Here is a 15,981-nt window from a genome sequence, read left to right as displayed (position 1 = left end):
GCATAAATTCATAAACAAACCTCATAATATAATTGCTTAAATGTATGGTCGCATAAAACAAAGGGTAAATAGAGAAGAGATATAAATTTTTGGTTTACACAACCCATAGGCCATACGAGAGCTACCAATCGGCTCTCCCAGATTCAACCACTTAACCAAGGAATTTTAGTATATAGCCTAACCGATCTGTGGACCGCAACTATCTCCAAGTATTCTAAATTCTAGCGATGATTTCTGAGTTTGACTACATATGGAATAAGCACTCTAGTAACTCTAGTTCAGCTCTGTGATAAAATCCTATACTGGTACTCAATATTGCCATCGGATAAACAAAAAAATAAGATAAAAATATAATACAAAAAATAAATAAAACAAAACGGATGGAGAAAATGCCTCGTTTTAGACCAGTTTTTTTTTTACTTTATTTGTTAGGAGATATCTAACACTTTTCTGAAAGTTTACCCCGCTTTATTGAACTGGATCAAACCTTCCATTCCTAACCAACCATCTACGGACACGTGTGACCTTTAACAACTGGACTGGAACAGGAGAGCTGGGGAAAATTATTAATAGACCTATATATGGATAATGCTTACCTGATCTTCCTCCTCCGATCGCTCATTACGAATATAAATATAAAAAGACACCTTTACTTTGTGTTAGATAACACAGGAAATTAAATAGGTAAATATATGAAGCTATGTAAGTATTTACCTTCAAATGGGATGAAAAATATCAGAAATTTGTTGACGTCAATGAAATCAGCTGATGAAGTGAGAAGTGTAAGATTCCATATCCCGCCAAACCAATGGTTGTTCCATTAACCAGCACGCCTCCCCTTTCTTTGCATACAGTTGCACTCTTTTTTTCTTCGTTTTTTTAATACAATGACAAGTGTTTCAGTGACAGAAACTATGCAAAAAGAATATAAATTTATATATTGCATCAAGATTTTGTAATGATATGCTGTATTTTGTTTGCTTATTATTGATTAAATTCGAAATAGATACAATACTGACGAACCCTGCAATCCATGCAGTTACAGTGGTGGGCGGGGCTTCTCCGCTAGGGTAGTGCGAGGAGGCTTATACCTAGGTCTGTCTATAAATAACAGGTCAACCGGGTTTTATCTTTGTGCATTTGGCTATATCGTCTATTTAACCAGTAATTATCCGTTAGCTAATTGCTAAGGTATTTATATTCTCTCTCTGTGTAGGTCCCGTTGCTAAGTAACCAATTGGTTCTTAGCCACGTAAAATAAGTCTAATCCTTCGGGCCAGCCCTAGGAGAGCTGTTAATCAGCTCAGTGGTCTGTTCTCTCTCACACACACACACACACACAAGTGTACACACACACATACATACATCTCTCTCTCTCTCTCTCTCACTCACCGATAGATCTATTCAGGTAAACCGGATCTGAATTTTGTTCTCATGATAATCAGATATGAAGCAGATTAGTTATACTGTAAGTAAAAAAAAAATAAATAAATAAACCATCTGAACTGGCAATTTGCCTCTAACCTTTAAAAATATATTCTTGGTTACGTTTTGTAGATCTAGACAGGTAAACCGGATCTATGTATGATTTTGTTCTCATGATAATTTCGAGATTTTAGCACAATTACAGTTATCTGTCATCAAAAAAAATAAATTAAATAAACCATCTGAACTGGATAATTTTAACATACTAACCTTTAAAAAGTATATCAGTCTTGGTTTTTTAGAGTTTGGTTCTCAACCTTAATACCACGCCCCCTCTAGTGTGGTCCTTCCCAGACCCCCCTTTGCATCTATGATGTTCTTTAAAGAAAATAAAAAAAGAGAAACTGGAGTTTCGAGGGACAGGGAAGAAGGTTAATTACAAAACTATTTAACCTAGCGAGTCTAACATTATCTCTCATCAAATTCTTATAAGACAATACAATTTCCTTACAAACTTCTGGATATCCATCTTTAACAAAATAACGAATATAATTCTAAACACGAAGTTTTAAGCTCAGGCCTGGCCTCCTGGAAATTGCTGATAATGTTTTTTTGAGAACCACTGTTTTACACTGTCACAATACAACATAAAACTTTCAGTACAAGGATAAGGCTTAATGCACGATGATAAAAAGACAATAATTACACTAAATATATCTTTTTCCTTTCCCTAGTAACTAAAACACACATACAAATAACAGTTGCTGGCTACAGTGGGTTCATAAAGCTGGCTAATTAATGCCTGCACGAGCCCTTACCCTAAAGCAGCTCAGAAGTGTGGTGGGGTGTGAAGACATTAAGAAGCCTCGTGCGGAACCCAACTCGTTTCAGACTAACAGAGACCTCTCCTTATATGATAAAACACCATAATTTTGCAATATACCAAACTGTGAAGGGTTCTAATGACAACTTGTGATCAATGGCTTTCAGGTCCAGAGAAATCAAAACTTTGCTTCTGGGCCTTGATAGTTGTGGTAGCATAGCCATAACGGGATCTTTGCCATCTTTTTTAAAATACTGTCGATTTCGTTACTACTAAGATTATTACTATATTCAGAAGATTAGTTTAGCTTGCAAGTTTTTCTTCTGTTGGGAGGAAGGGAAACATTGCTGCATTACCCAAGGGACTGAATCCGTCCTCATGGCCTTCTGAATAGGCTATGGGCCGATTTCAATTACCCCTGTTTTACCTAAGGTTTTTGAGAAGTTGCTCTGTTAGTGTCTGTGTAGGCTTGTCAAAGATAATAACCTGCTACCAGCTCTACAGTTTGGGTTTCGTAAAGGCCTCGGTACTTGTGATGCACTTTGTCAATTGCTACTGTCTTGCAGAATGTTCTTGGTGCAGGTGCAGAGGCACCTACGGTCGGTTTATATTTTAGTTCAGCCTTTGACCGTGTGAATCATGAAGCACTCATCTTCGAGCTAAGGTTATTGAGAATTGGTGGATCCTTCACAAATATTTTAAATTAATTCTTAATAGGCAGAACCCAAAGAATCTGTGTTTATGGCCAATATAGTAGCTTTAGTTATGTCATTTCAGGTGTTCCTCAAGGTAGAGTTCTTGAACCTTTGTTATTTCTTATTTATACAAGTGACATGTGGCAAGGTCTGGAGAACAAACTGATTGCATACGCCAATAATGCTACTCTTCTAGCTGTTGTTCCTTCTCCACACCTTAGGTTTGTGGACTGTGGTTACAGAATCCTTGAATAGAGATCTGGCGTGTATTCATGACTGGGGTAGGCTTTTGGATTTGAGGATTAACCCTCCTAAAACTCAAAGTATGATAGCTAATCGATCCAGAACACTTTTGCCTTTGAATCCTGATTTACATTTAAATGGTACAGTTTTAAATGTCAGTGACTTAAGATTTTTAGGGTGTAACTTTTGGTGAGAAATTGACTTTTGAGAAGCATATATGTAATATATGTAATGTTTCAGGATGAAGGTATTATATTAAAGTGTTTTAACTCCTCTTCTTCCTTGTTTGGAGTGCTGTTCTTCAGTGCGGTCTTCCGGTGCTGACTCTCAACTCAAACTTGGACAGTTATGTTCTCAGTCAAGTTTATTTTGCCAACTCTTAATGTTAACTTGTGACATAGACATAAATTAAGTTAATTATGTTTGTTGCATGGTACCAATGACATCTCACAGCAGAATCATTTCACCTGTAATTAGGGTTTGGATGACCTGCTATCTATAGACGTAGTTAAAAGAACTTAGAATTCAGGTAGAATTAAAACGGAGAATGGTTTTGGAATAAAAAATATGATTTAGGTCAATGGCAAAGCACTGGGACACATGGGGTCCTCCAGCGCTGAGAAGGAAATCGAGAGTAAAGGAAGTCTGACAGGTGCAACAGGAGGAAAACCTCACAGTTGCACCATGAAACAATTGTTAGGAGAGGATGGAAAGTAAGATGGAAGAAAGTGAATATGAACAGAGGTACAGTAAAAGGAATGAAAGCAGGTTGCAACTAGGGGCTGAACATTACAAAGAACCTTAAGTAATGTCTACAGTGCACTGCATGAGGTGCACTGATGACACTACCCACCTACGGAAGTAGAACGATTGTATTTAGGAGGTTTATTCCAAATAAGACAGCAAGATTGACAGGAAGTTTTACGGAAATAAACAATGGTACTCCTGAATAGGGCGTTTGTGACTGTTATGAGTCTAAATTAAGAGAAAAAGTGGAGCTAAATATACTTCCTGTGTTTCATTTCTCTTCTTCCCACAAAATCACTGGCATATAATATTTTGGCAGGAAGCTATCATGATCTAAGCAATGATAACACTCACTGAAATGTCTCGCTTAGACTGCAAGAATATACTGTAAATATTCAGCATAGGCGTACTTGAACATTAACTTTGTTATACAATGGGTGTTGATAATACATCAAAACACAGACTTATGGTGGAAATCAACTTATAGCGCAGTACTGGAACAGATCCCCACTGTGAGTCAAGGACCTACTGTGTATACATACATATATATATATATATATATATATATATATATATATATATATATATATATATATATATATATATATATATATATGTGTGTGTGTGTGTGTGTGTGTATATATATATATATATATATATATATATATATATATATATATATATATATATATATATATATATATATATATATATATATATATATAAATATATATATATATATATATATATATATATATATATATATATATTATATATATATATATATATTATATATACCTCATTGAAAACAGATCATTGAAAACAGATGGTATCTAGCGGAGATATTTATTCAATAATAAAAGTTATGAGCTTTCCAGAACTAACAGTCCTCATTGTCAAGTATCCATCGAATGACCGGACACATGGTCCAGCTGTATTTATATGTTTGTGGGGGAGTGGATTAAAGCTATTATCCTCCTGTGTGGCCCCGCCCTCATGACCATGGCCTTTCTTTGCCCGCAATTCTTTCCAGGCGTGGATTTTCCATGTGGTTTCTTGTGACTTTAAGTTTCTTTTCTATTGCAGAGTATATGATTTTTCTTGACAGGCTGTCTTCAAATTCGTTTTCAGTGTTGCCTGCCATTACATTGTTTGCACATGTTGTGAAGGCATTCTCTACAATCAATCTGGCTGTTTTGTTTGTGTTCCTGTACAAAAAATTCATATTTTCCCAGTCTATTTTGCAGGTTTTTTTCCAATGCTTGGCGACTGCCGACGTCTGATTATAGTACCTTATGTTTTGTAAATGTTGTTTTCCTCGTTCTTTGCAATATTTGCCGCTTTCGCCGAAGTAACCTTTTAACAGACTAGATACGCTGCCATGTGTACCCCGTCCCTTACCTCTTCTCCCTCTACCAACTTTTTGTTTCTAACTATTTTATTCCTAATGGTGTTTTTGTAGCTGGCTATCAATTTGAAATTATCTAGCTTCCTGTTGATGGGTGTAATAACGTTGCTGTCCGGGACTATAATTATTTTCTTCCCTTTCAAATGTTCTTTTTCTATCCCTTACCTCTCCCCAAAATAGTTTTTTCTTGCCTTAATGTGTGCCCGTTCCCACCAATACTTAGGGTATCCTGATCTCCTAAAACTCTCCCTCAGGTATTCCACTTCTTCATCCAAGAATTCGGGACTGCAAATCCTATGAGCCCTAATGGCCAACCTTATCTTTACTCCCATTTTAATTTCTTTCCTATGACTGGAGAACATAAGTATGTATGAACTGATGTCTGTCTTCTTCCTACATAGGCCTACCTTAAATTTTAAAATTTTCCTTTCCCCCTTTACCAGTACGTCCAAGAAAGGGATTTCTCCGTCCTTCTCTTCTTCTATTGTGAACTTGATTTGTTCATTTAATTTATTTAAGTTCTCTAGGAACTTGTGTAGTGCTTCCCTTTCTCCCTTATAAATAATTAGGATGTCATCCACGCATCTTACCCATTTGACGATGTTTAAGTTCCAGTTACTTAATTTACCCACCTCTTCCGTTTCAAACCATTCCATAAAAATGTTAGCCAAGATTGGCGACAGACTCGAACCCATTGCCACGCCATTTTTTTGGATGTAATGGTTTCCGGCCCACTTAAACACATGGACGCTGAGGGCCGCTGACAACAATTTTATCAAAGCGTCATGATCTAAGTCACATGTGTAAACCCCTTCCTCCATGTTCTTTTTTACTACTTCCATCGTCTTCTTGAATGGTACGTTGGTAAACAAGGAAGTTACATCTGAACTTGCAATTTTACAGTCTTTTACGTTAATTTTGGGTAATTCATCTATTAGGTTCATGTTATGTTTTAGATACCCTCCAGATACGAAACACCCCCATTTTCCCATTATGTTGGAAAGAAATTAAAGATCTCGTCGTCCATGATCAGTCTTACTTTTTTTTTATTAAAATTGGAATCTAACCCCCTGATACGTCCTTTTAGTTTTGTCCTGGATTTTAAAAGCCTCATATTTTTTAATCATTTAACAATTTTTTATAACTTGTTTTCATCATAATCTATTTTTCCATTACTACTACCTCCCCCCCTTTGTTCTGCCTTGCAAATCTTTATGTCCTTGTATTTGCCTAGTCTATAAAGGGCCTTGCGTAACCTATCCCGAAACACGAATCTGTTCAACTTCACCCCCGCCCACATGGCCCCCATTCAAAATGCATCTTCAGACCAATTTTTGTTCTTATCTACTTCCCTTAAGCCTCTACACATTTCAATGAAATCGTGATTATCGTTCCCCATGCAAAAATTAAGACCGTATCCTAACACAAGCACTTCATCCCTACTTAAAAGTCCCCTAGAAATGTTCTTGACTAAATCAAAGTTCCCTTTTCACCCACCCCGACTTATCGAAAACTGCAATGAGTCTATTCCCGTGTAGCTTTGAACTGCTGCATACACATATCTTTACATAAACTTCAATCCCTTTTAAGACGTTGTCTAAGCTGGTGCCTCTGTATTTATCAATAAGTTTTCTTCTGATTTTTCTGCTGTTCATCCTTAATTCTTCCAATTCGATAATTTTCTTCCTTCAAGATCTCTTCTACAAGAACGGGGAAACGGATGTTCGTCAGTGTCTCTCTCTCGTATCTTGTCCAGCGATTTCATTACCACAGTCTGCGATGCATTTCTTAAGGAACCGGATTCTGTTGTCACCACTATCCTTCTTCTCACTTTCTCATAAGTTCTTACTTCCAGCATGGCTCTCCCCTCCACACGTTCTTTTGAAATTCCTGAATCAATCCTTCCCGAGGTCAGATAAATTAACTTTATCACTTACACAATTATCTGTGCATTAATGCAATTACTGACAGGACCTCATTGAAACTGGGTGGTATCTAGTGGAGATATTTATTCAGTAAAAGTTACAAGCTCTCCGGGTCCAACAGTCCTCACTGTCAAGTATCCTTCAAATGACTGGACACGTGGTCCAGCTATATTTATGCGTGTGAGGGAGTGGATTAAAGTGATTATCCTCCGGTGTGGCTCGGCCCGTGTGACCTTGGCCTTTCTCTGCCAGCAGTTCTTTCCAGGTGTGGATTTTCCATGTGGTTTCTTGTGTTTCTTTACAGCTGGACCACGTGTCCGGTCATACAACGGGTACTTGACAATGAGGACTGTTAGTCCTGGAAAGCTTGTAACTTTTATTGAATAAATATCTCCACTAGATACCATCCAGTTTTAATGAGGTCCTGTCAGTAACTGCATTAATGCACAGATAATTGTGTAAGTGATAAAGTTTATAATATATATATATATATATATATATATATATATATATATATATATATATATATATATATATATATATATATATATATATATATATATATATATATATATATATATATATATATATATATATATATATATATATATATATATATATATATATATATATATATATATATATATATATATATATATATATATATATTAGTTATATTGAAAAGAAAGTTCTCAGTTGAACAAAACAAGTGGTATTTGCTTCATATTGTGTTGTATCTCTCTGCTCCTTTTTAACTATCTTATTGTTAATTTTCAATGCTGAATTTCTTCTGCTTTACAAAGAGCAAGCCAATTCAAGTAGCCTTGTCAGAAAAACTGTTTGTATTGTACTCTGGTTGACTTTCATAATGTACTTGAAATAATAGGCAAATTATTAAAATTAAAATACCCATCTCTTACCCATAGAACTCAATAGATACAAAAGAATAACAGGTCTGCGAGACTAGTCATGACAACCACTCCTTGCTGTATCTGTACCGGGCCATTTGAAATAACATTTTTATTAGCCTTGTTTTTTCCATTACACTGAGTTCTGTTGCAGGTCTAGTACTATGGCCCTTCTACGTAAAACAGTGCAGCAAAGTTGCCGAGATATTCACTGTTCAAATTTAAGAAGGATTCAGTTTTCACATCAAATAAACATTGAGGAAAACAACCGAAGCACGTGACAACGCTCCGACACAAAATTAATAATGGCGACACTATATCAGCGATACAACGACCGAGAGAAATGAAGCAAGGGCAGAATGTCTTCTGCCTTTGTGGCCTGTTATTAAATGCTGATAGACGCCGTATTATATGCACTCAAAGACAGATACATCCTGAAGCCAGAAGGCATTTAAGAATTGTGCTAGTCTTAGACGGAACTAATAGCCTATTGATTTATTTATTAAATTTAGGCTGTCAGGCCAAGGACTTGAGCACTTTTGGGCTTTCAGTTCTTTTAGACAGTGAAAAGAGGGAGTTGGAAATGTCAAATAGCAAGATTGGAAAAAGGAAACGGAATGGAGGTATGGTAAACAGCTAAAAAGAGTGTGCTGCTAGGAGCCGGAGGGACACTGCAGACGCTCTTCTTAATGTGCATTGACGGCACCAACCACCTACGGGGAATAGTAGCCTTTTTGCAAAATCAAACAAACTGAGTGTACTTAGAATCTCTAAGTGGGAACATTGTATTTAATAGTTGCAGTAATCTGCATAACGAAGTCATATTTGTTACTGTCCGCCTTGGCTACCCAGACGACAGACCTTACATATTTGGGTATTTTTTTTTTTTAATATCAAGACGTTTTTCCCAACTAGGGGTTGGTTGCTGAGAAAAGACAACACAAGAGTCACTGTTGCATTCATACTTTAACTGCTTATCATGGATGAACCCCTTGTGCTGCGAGACTCCCGCAGCACTTGCCACCTCAATCAGCTGCTCAAGTCTTATCAGCAGTGAACCAAAACTCACATACATACCGCATCAATCAACCCCATCTTGCCCGCATTCTCACAATCAGCGTAAAAGAAATAATGGTTGTTTTTAGATGGCTTGCTTTTGTGGAGAGATCAGACGATCATAGGTTGACGAAAACAACATAATTCGGAAGCACCAGGAGGGAGGAGGAGAGAGAGACAGCCCTAACAACAATGGAAAAATGGCATCGAAGAGGGATTGGAAGGGAGGGCCTTAATACCTAGGGAGTGTGGTTGAGGTGGTGGGGTGGTGTTTGCGGAGGGTTTCATAGGGCCACTGAAAGCCTTCTGTGTAGCCATATGAAACATATACAAAGGCATTTAAAAAATAATAAGCTGGTTCCTGTTAAGTATGAAAGTTCATCTGGGCCACAGTACCAGTTCCCAAGGTGACGCGACTCATTTATTGAAGGTTTGGTTGCTTTAGTTTATGAAGGTCTTATGCCAGCACAGGTTGAAGGACTGCAAGATGTTAAATGTGTGAGGGAATAAGAGGCCTGGTGTGAACTTCTGGACTAAGCCAGCCAAAGGAGTCACACTTGCCAAAGAAGTAGGCTCCTGGTTAGCTTTAGCAAATTGCGAGTTTTTAACCTTAAATTTTATGTAGTCCTTGTGGCAATACGCAGAATAATTCAAACAATTTTTCAACAAAAAAATAAATATTCATGTGTATAAAAACTAATTCCATGTTACTTAGCTAGCTTGCTGTCTCAGAGAGGTGGTAATATAAAATTTTTGCTGGCATTCAGTTGATTTTGTATGTCTATTTAGCTACAAACTTACCTGTTTAATCTCCCTGCCTATTTATCTAGACGTGTGTGTAAAGCAATCCATCTCACTTTTTCTTTTATCAGCCTGAACATCTACAGACAAATATCTGTCTATTTATCTATCCATCAGCCTGTCTGTCTCTACTGCTGATTTCTTTCAGGTAACTGTACAGCAAGGCCGGGAGGTTATCGTTCCTCTGTCAATACAACAGAAAGAATCTAATAAACAAGTCATGGCCTCAAACACCACAAAAACACAAGCCGTCGACCAACGATCGACTGACGTGACTTCCCAACAAATTCAGCAAAACATTTCAGTGCAAAAAAAGGTAACGAGAGTTACTCAGCAGTCTCAGGTCACTACAGAAGGGGGTACAAGGTCGTTGACCATCACGAAGAAGGGGAATTTCTTTAACGACGACTTCTTCGAGGATGCACGGACACCCTTCCAGGATGCCATTCGAAGTATTCTGGAGAAATCCAATGTCACCACATCACAGACCAATGAGATAGCATCCTACAGGGATCTTCGTCAACGCAATCTTAAGGAGGAAACTCAGGCAGCAACTGTCAGCGACGATGACAAACAACATAAGGTATGGCCAAAGATTTGGTGATTTTCGTGTACTATACCAAAAGTCGGGCTGTTTGCTATGAATAACCATAACCATTTCTTCTTCCTCTTCTTCTTCTAGATCATTGTAGACGTGCAGGATTTCATTAATGGTGGAGAAGTTTCGGTTAAGACAATAGACGAAAGGGAAGTGGTAATTGAGGGAACCATCAAGAAACAAGAAGGGAACAAAACCTCTTCTAAAAGCTTCCGCAAACGATACATTCTGCCAGAGGACATTGACAGCGAGGCCGTGACGTCTGTGGTCTCAGCCGATGGCGTCATGACTATTATTGCTCCCAAAAAGATTTAAAGTTGTATAGATAACCCTAAACAAGAAATTTCCCCGCCTTCGTTGACGTTGTTATTGTACTAAACTTTCTTTCACTGTTGCCCCTTTTACATCCATTTTTTCTTAACATATTCTTTCTTTAATTAAGTCTAGTTTTGAGGCTTCACTTTCCTTAGCCTGTATTATTCCTTGAAAATAAGTTACATTCATTGTCATAACATTATACCAAGTCTGCAAGACCAGTTTCAATTTTTATACTATGACTAATAGTGTTTGTTTTGTTGATCTAATTTTAGCACAAATAAAATTACTCTAAGCGTTAGTTTCACGTCATTCCCTCAGTGACAACAAAAAACTTTTGTGACAGATTCTTTACATCGTTATCTGAATTAGAAAAGATAAACTTGAAAGAGCACAGTTGAAAAAGAGTGCTCCAAGAATACAAAGGATAAAAGAACCTGTAGTCAAACTGGAGATTCGTCTTCTTTCAAACAAATGAGACCCCATTTCTTCGGGAACCATAATGAAGTTAAAAGGTTATAGAACGATAGTAAAAGAACAGTCGGCCTTAATCATCTACAATATATTAGAAAAAGAAGAGATGCTTATCTCATGCAGATAAAGGAAAAACACAAAAGTCACACGATCCGCTTTTTGAAGCATCTTCAGAACAATTTTCATAAGTTGACCAAGAGCACGTTCATCATAAGTATAAACTTTCAAAAAAATCGACACTGCAATCTCAACACTACCTTGTACCAAGACTCCATTGGTTTCTCTGTAAATGAGATCATTTCTCCACGCATTATCAGTCCAGGTCATAAGATTCTCTGAGCTCCCTCAATAGTCTGTATCTTGCAGTTGAGTCTCTGTTTTCAATGTCTTAGGTTGTGCATTTACCTCCGCATGGCTTACACATTACGTATAAGTTGAAGACATTATTCTCACTCCCTGCTGTCGATTTTCTTAATAAATTTCAGTGTGGAAATCGTAATAAAGCTCTAACACCCACAAGTGTAAGAACACATTAAAACACAAAGGAAGGTCTTCCTATAGAAGTGATCAGGTGCAGACAATGTTTCAGAGCAACCACAGATACCGCGTGATTTCATGAAGTTTCCGGACTTCGTCAAACTAAAGGGTCGTGTAGAGCTTTGCTTCGCATCAGTCGATTAAAGCGTTTTATATGTAGCTGCTGGGTTCCTGCACACTAATCTATTTGGGACTGCAATCTTGGACTAGGGCTAACACTGCATCTTCTTTCTAAGATATTACTGTATACTCTACCGTTTTGTTTTGCCCTCTTGGCGCTTACACAGTAGGCTACAGTGCGTTCCTTGTGTACCATTAATTCAAGAAATGTTACTCTTCTTAAGTTCAATCATTTACTCAATTGCTAAGAGCAAAAAATTAAAGAAAAAACATACAAAATTTGAATTTTTGACAAATTCAAAAATACATATACCAGACAACCAGGAACAAAACCAAATCTGCTATTCGGCCCTTAAGGACAAACATAAACTTATGTAATATAAACTTTATTTCAAACCATTGGTTTGACATACAGCAAGACACAATAGGATATGAGTTTAATGAATCTTAGTATATTTATAACTATATCAGCTTATCTTAATAATCGTCTTATGCAGTATCAGTGAGGAAGTGATCTAGTCCTACAAAGTCATCCTCAGAGAGAATGTTCCCATTTGTTTACCACCATACAAAACAATATCACAGAATTCTCTATTTTACTTCAATACAAAGCAAGGCAGCACTGGAGTGAGTGAGAGGATATAAAATACACATGGAACTCAGACATTCACTTTTTCTCCTAAAGTGAAGAAACATAAATTGAGTTCAGCAGCAGTGATGATTTCCACAGAAAGTAGTCTGCATGCAAAAATACAAAGTATGGTACAAATATTACTCTTCAATTACATAAAATTATTCAAATTCACTTTAAAGTGACCTACCTCAGGTCTATACAAAACTCATAGGATGAAACGTTGAATACAATTTCAACGCATTTACAAAACCTTAGAACAATATCACGATTAAACATAGTAACCTTAAAACCTACATTTCAAAACAAAAACTTGTTTCTAGCACCGTCAAAGTTCAATTGAATTATTCGTTCACAAGTTTTAAGTTAATTATTCGTTCACAAGTTTTAAGTTTGTGCAATTTTATGATTTACAGTCATTTCCCTCTTTATCCATGCTCATGAATTTGAGAACGAAAATATTTCCATTATGTTAATGCACTGTCTCCCAATACTAACGTTGAGGATAAGGAAGATATGACAGAAATGGACAGGGTAAAACATATTCAGATAATAGCCAGGATAAGTTGCCAAACGACATGCAATTTCCTATGGGAGATATCACGGTTTCCTGAACACCTTCCTAACAAGAATGCCCCTGCATACAAAAGTCGTTCTAGCTCAGAGTCCTCTACTCCAGTCAAACTTCTCACCAGGAAGGTAGGAGGCTACAGAGTCATGTCATCATGACTGCAAGCTCAAAAGTACACATGGAATTTCTGGATGGGATCCAATTCCTAAAGAATAAGTCTCCACATAAACAGCAATAGTTTGTGCCCCAGTCAAAAATAAATTTTAAGCAATTTGTATTTTTCGTAGATATACGAACCAAAGCCTCTGTATCCTGTGGGTGAAGTAAAAAAGTAAAATGACCAAATGGTATGAGTAGAGTGGGAATATTCTATCTCACAACCTCCACCTACATGTTAGCATACCCTTGTTTCCAAGTTCACAGCCAGATCATGGATGCACACAGTAGATGTAATATATATATATATATATATATATATATATATATATATATATATATATATATATATATATATATATATATATATATATATATATATATATATATATATATATATATATATATATATATATATACATATATATATATATATATATATATATATATATATATATATATATATATATATATATAAATATATAAATATATAAATATATAAATATATATATATATATATATATATATACATACATACAGTAAACCCCCGCAAGATACCAGATGCCCCCGCGAATAGTTAAAATCCGCGAACAGTTAAACCCCCCCCTCAAAAAATGCTTATAACTGCCTATCTTGAAAGTTCAAATACAAAATATATACTTAAAGTATCATCCTATATCAAATATACCTGAAATTATTATCCTATTACTGTATTAATCTTTTAAACGATATTATTAATATTTCAAAGTCATCTTAAACATTTTTCCCTTAAAAATATATACGTAGCCAATAACAGAGAGAGAGAGAGAGAGAGAGAGAGAGAGAGAGAGAGAGAGAGAGAGAGAGAGAGAGAGAGAGAGAGAGCAACATAATATATTTGACCACCAAGAGGGCAACACTTCCTACCCTTGTGGTCAATATGTCAAGATATTTGACATATTTGACAGGTTACACTCTTCCCCTGGCTCGAGAAGACTGGGGAAAAGACGAAGGAAAAAACTTATTTAGCTAAAATCTTACTAATTCACTATATTTTCTTTAGTGAATTGATAATTTGCTGTGTTTACATTAATATTAATATTTGAAAATTAGCAAATCATTTATTTATCATACAAAACAAATAAGCATACTACACATTACATATACATAAAAATTTTCTCATCTCAGTGAGAGAGAGAGAGAGAGAGAGAGAGAGAATTATTATTTTTATTATTTATTATTTAATCTTATTAAACTTAATATTAATATTCGAAAATTACTACGTAAATCATTATTTTATCATAAAATATGATCTCTAAAAATGTTTATACTATCATCCTGAAACATTTACATATCTTAATATAATTCAATATTACTTTAATATAATTTTAATATTTCAATCACTTTAATATCATTTCAACAGTATCAATTCTGAGCATCATATCTATCTATAACAGGTGAAAAAAAAACAGTTTAAGTGCCAGTTGACAACAGAATTTGCTAAAAGGAGGTCCCTTGGGTACTATAAAGGGGTCCCTCCTGACTCTATGGAGGGGAGAGAACAACTTTTTTATCAGCCAGAACTAAAAACCTGTATCTTTCCACATAAGTTTCTCTCTCTCTCTCTCTTGACACAGTATTTAACTTATTATTATCTAATTTTATATTATTATTATTATTATTATTATTATTATTATTATTATTATTATTATTATTATTATTTAATAATAATAATAATTAATTTTATTAACATTTGAAAATCAGTATTTATCATTACCTGTATTATTACAGGTACTGTATTATTATTATTATTATTTAATCTTATTAATCTTAATATTATTTAAAAATTAGTAAATAATTTTTTTATTATAATAAAAAGTATTAAGTCATGAAAATAACATCAAAATACACTAATTAGTGAATATTTCTCGATGGAAAAACAAGCGAATTGCTGAATTTTTCGCAAATAATTTGGGGATAAGTTCCATAGAAAATTATGCGAATCAGTGAGTCGGCAAATTGCAAGACCGCGAATAGTGGGGGTTGACTGTGTGTGTGTATGAATAAATAAATAAATAAATAAACATATATATATATATATATATATATATATATATATATATATATATATATATATATATATATATATATATATATATATATATATATATACACAGTAAACCCTCAGATTCGCGGGGGATGCATTCCAGACCCCCCCTCTAAAAATGCTTATAACTGTCTACCATGAAAGGTCAAACACCAAAGTATGCCTAAAAATACCAGCCTACACCAAATATACACTAAACTATTACCTTATTACTGTATTAATCTTTGAAATGATATTATTAATATCATTTCCAAGCCATCTAAAACATTTTATCATTACAAATATATGTACATACTGTATGGCTTACAGCTGTAGGTGAAAATAATCGTCCCCCCCTACGTATTCAGCCATGAAAACTTTCTTTCATACAGTTACAAGCCGTCCCATTTTCTTTTAGAGGGGAACCATTGGTATTTATTCATAATTCACAAAGAGAGAGAGAGACAAAAAATAAAAAAAATA

General features: G+C 35.2%; 1 protein-coding gene across 1 annotated transcript in view; it reads left to right on the top strand.

Annotated features, from left to right (window-relative positions):
• LOC136841720 (probable inactive protein kinase DDB_G0270444) overlaps window positions 1-11,245 on the top strand; it is a 37,740-nt gene extending 26,495 nt beyond the window's left edge. The window contains 2 exon segments of the mRNA XM_067108947.1: window positions 10,180-10,614; window positions 10,714-11,245. Coding sequence (XP_066965048.1) covers window positions 10,180-10,614; window positions 10,714-10,944 — 666 coding nt within the window. The 3' untranslated portion in view covers window positions 10,945-11,245.
• Window positions 11,246-15,981: the final 4,736 nt, after the last annotated feature.

Source organism: Macrobrachium rosenbergii, chromosome 9 (genome assembly GCF_040412425.1).
Source record: "Macrobrachium rosenbergii isolate ZJJX-2024 chromosome 9, ASM4041242v1, whole genome shotgun sequence".
NCBI lineage: Eukaryota > Metazoa > Arthropoda > Malacostraca > Decapoda > Palaemonidae > Macrobrachium > Macrobrachium rosenbergii.
This window is presented reverse-complemented; position numbering and strand designations above follow the sequence as displayed.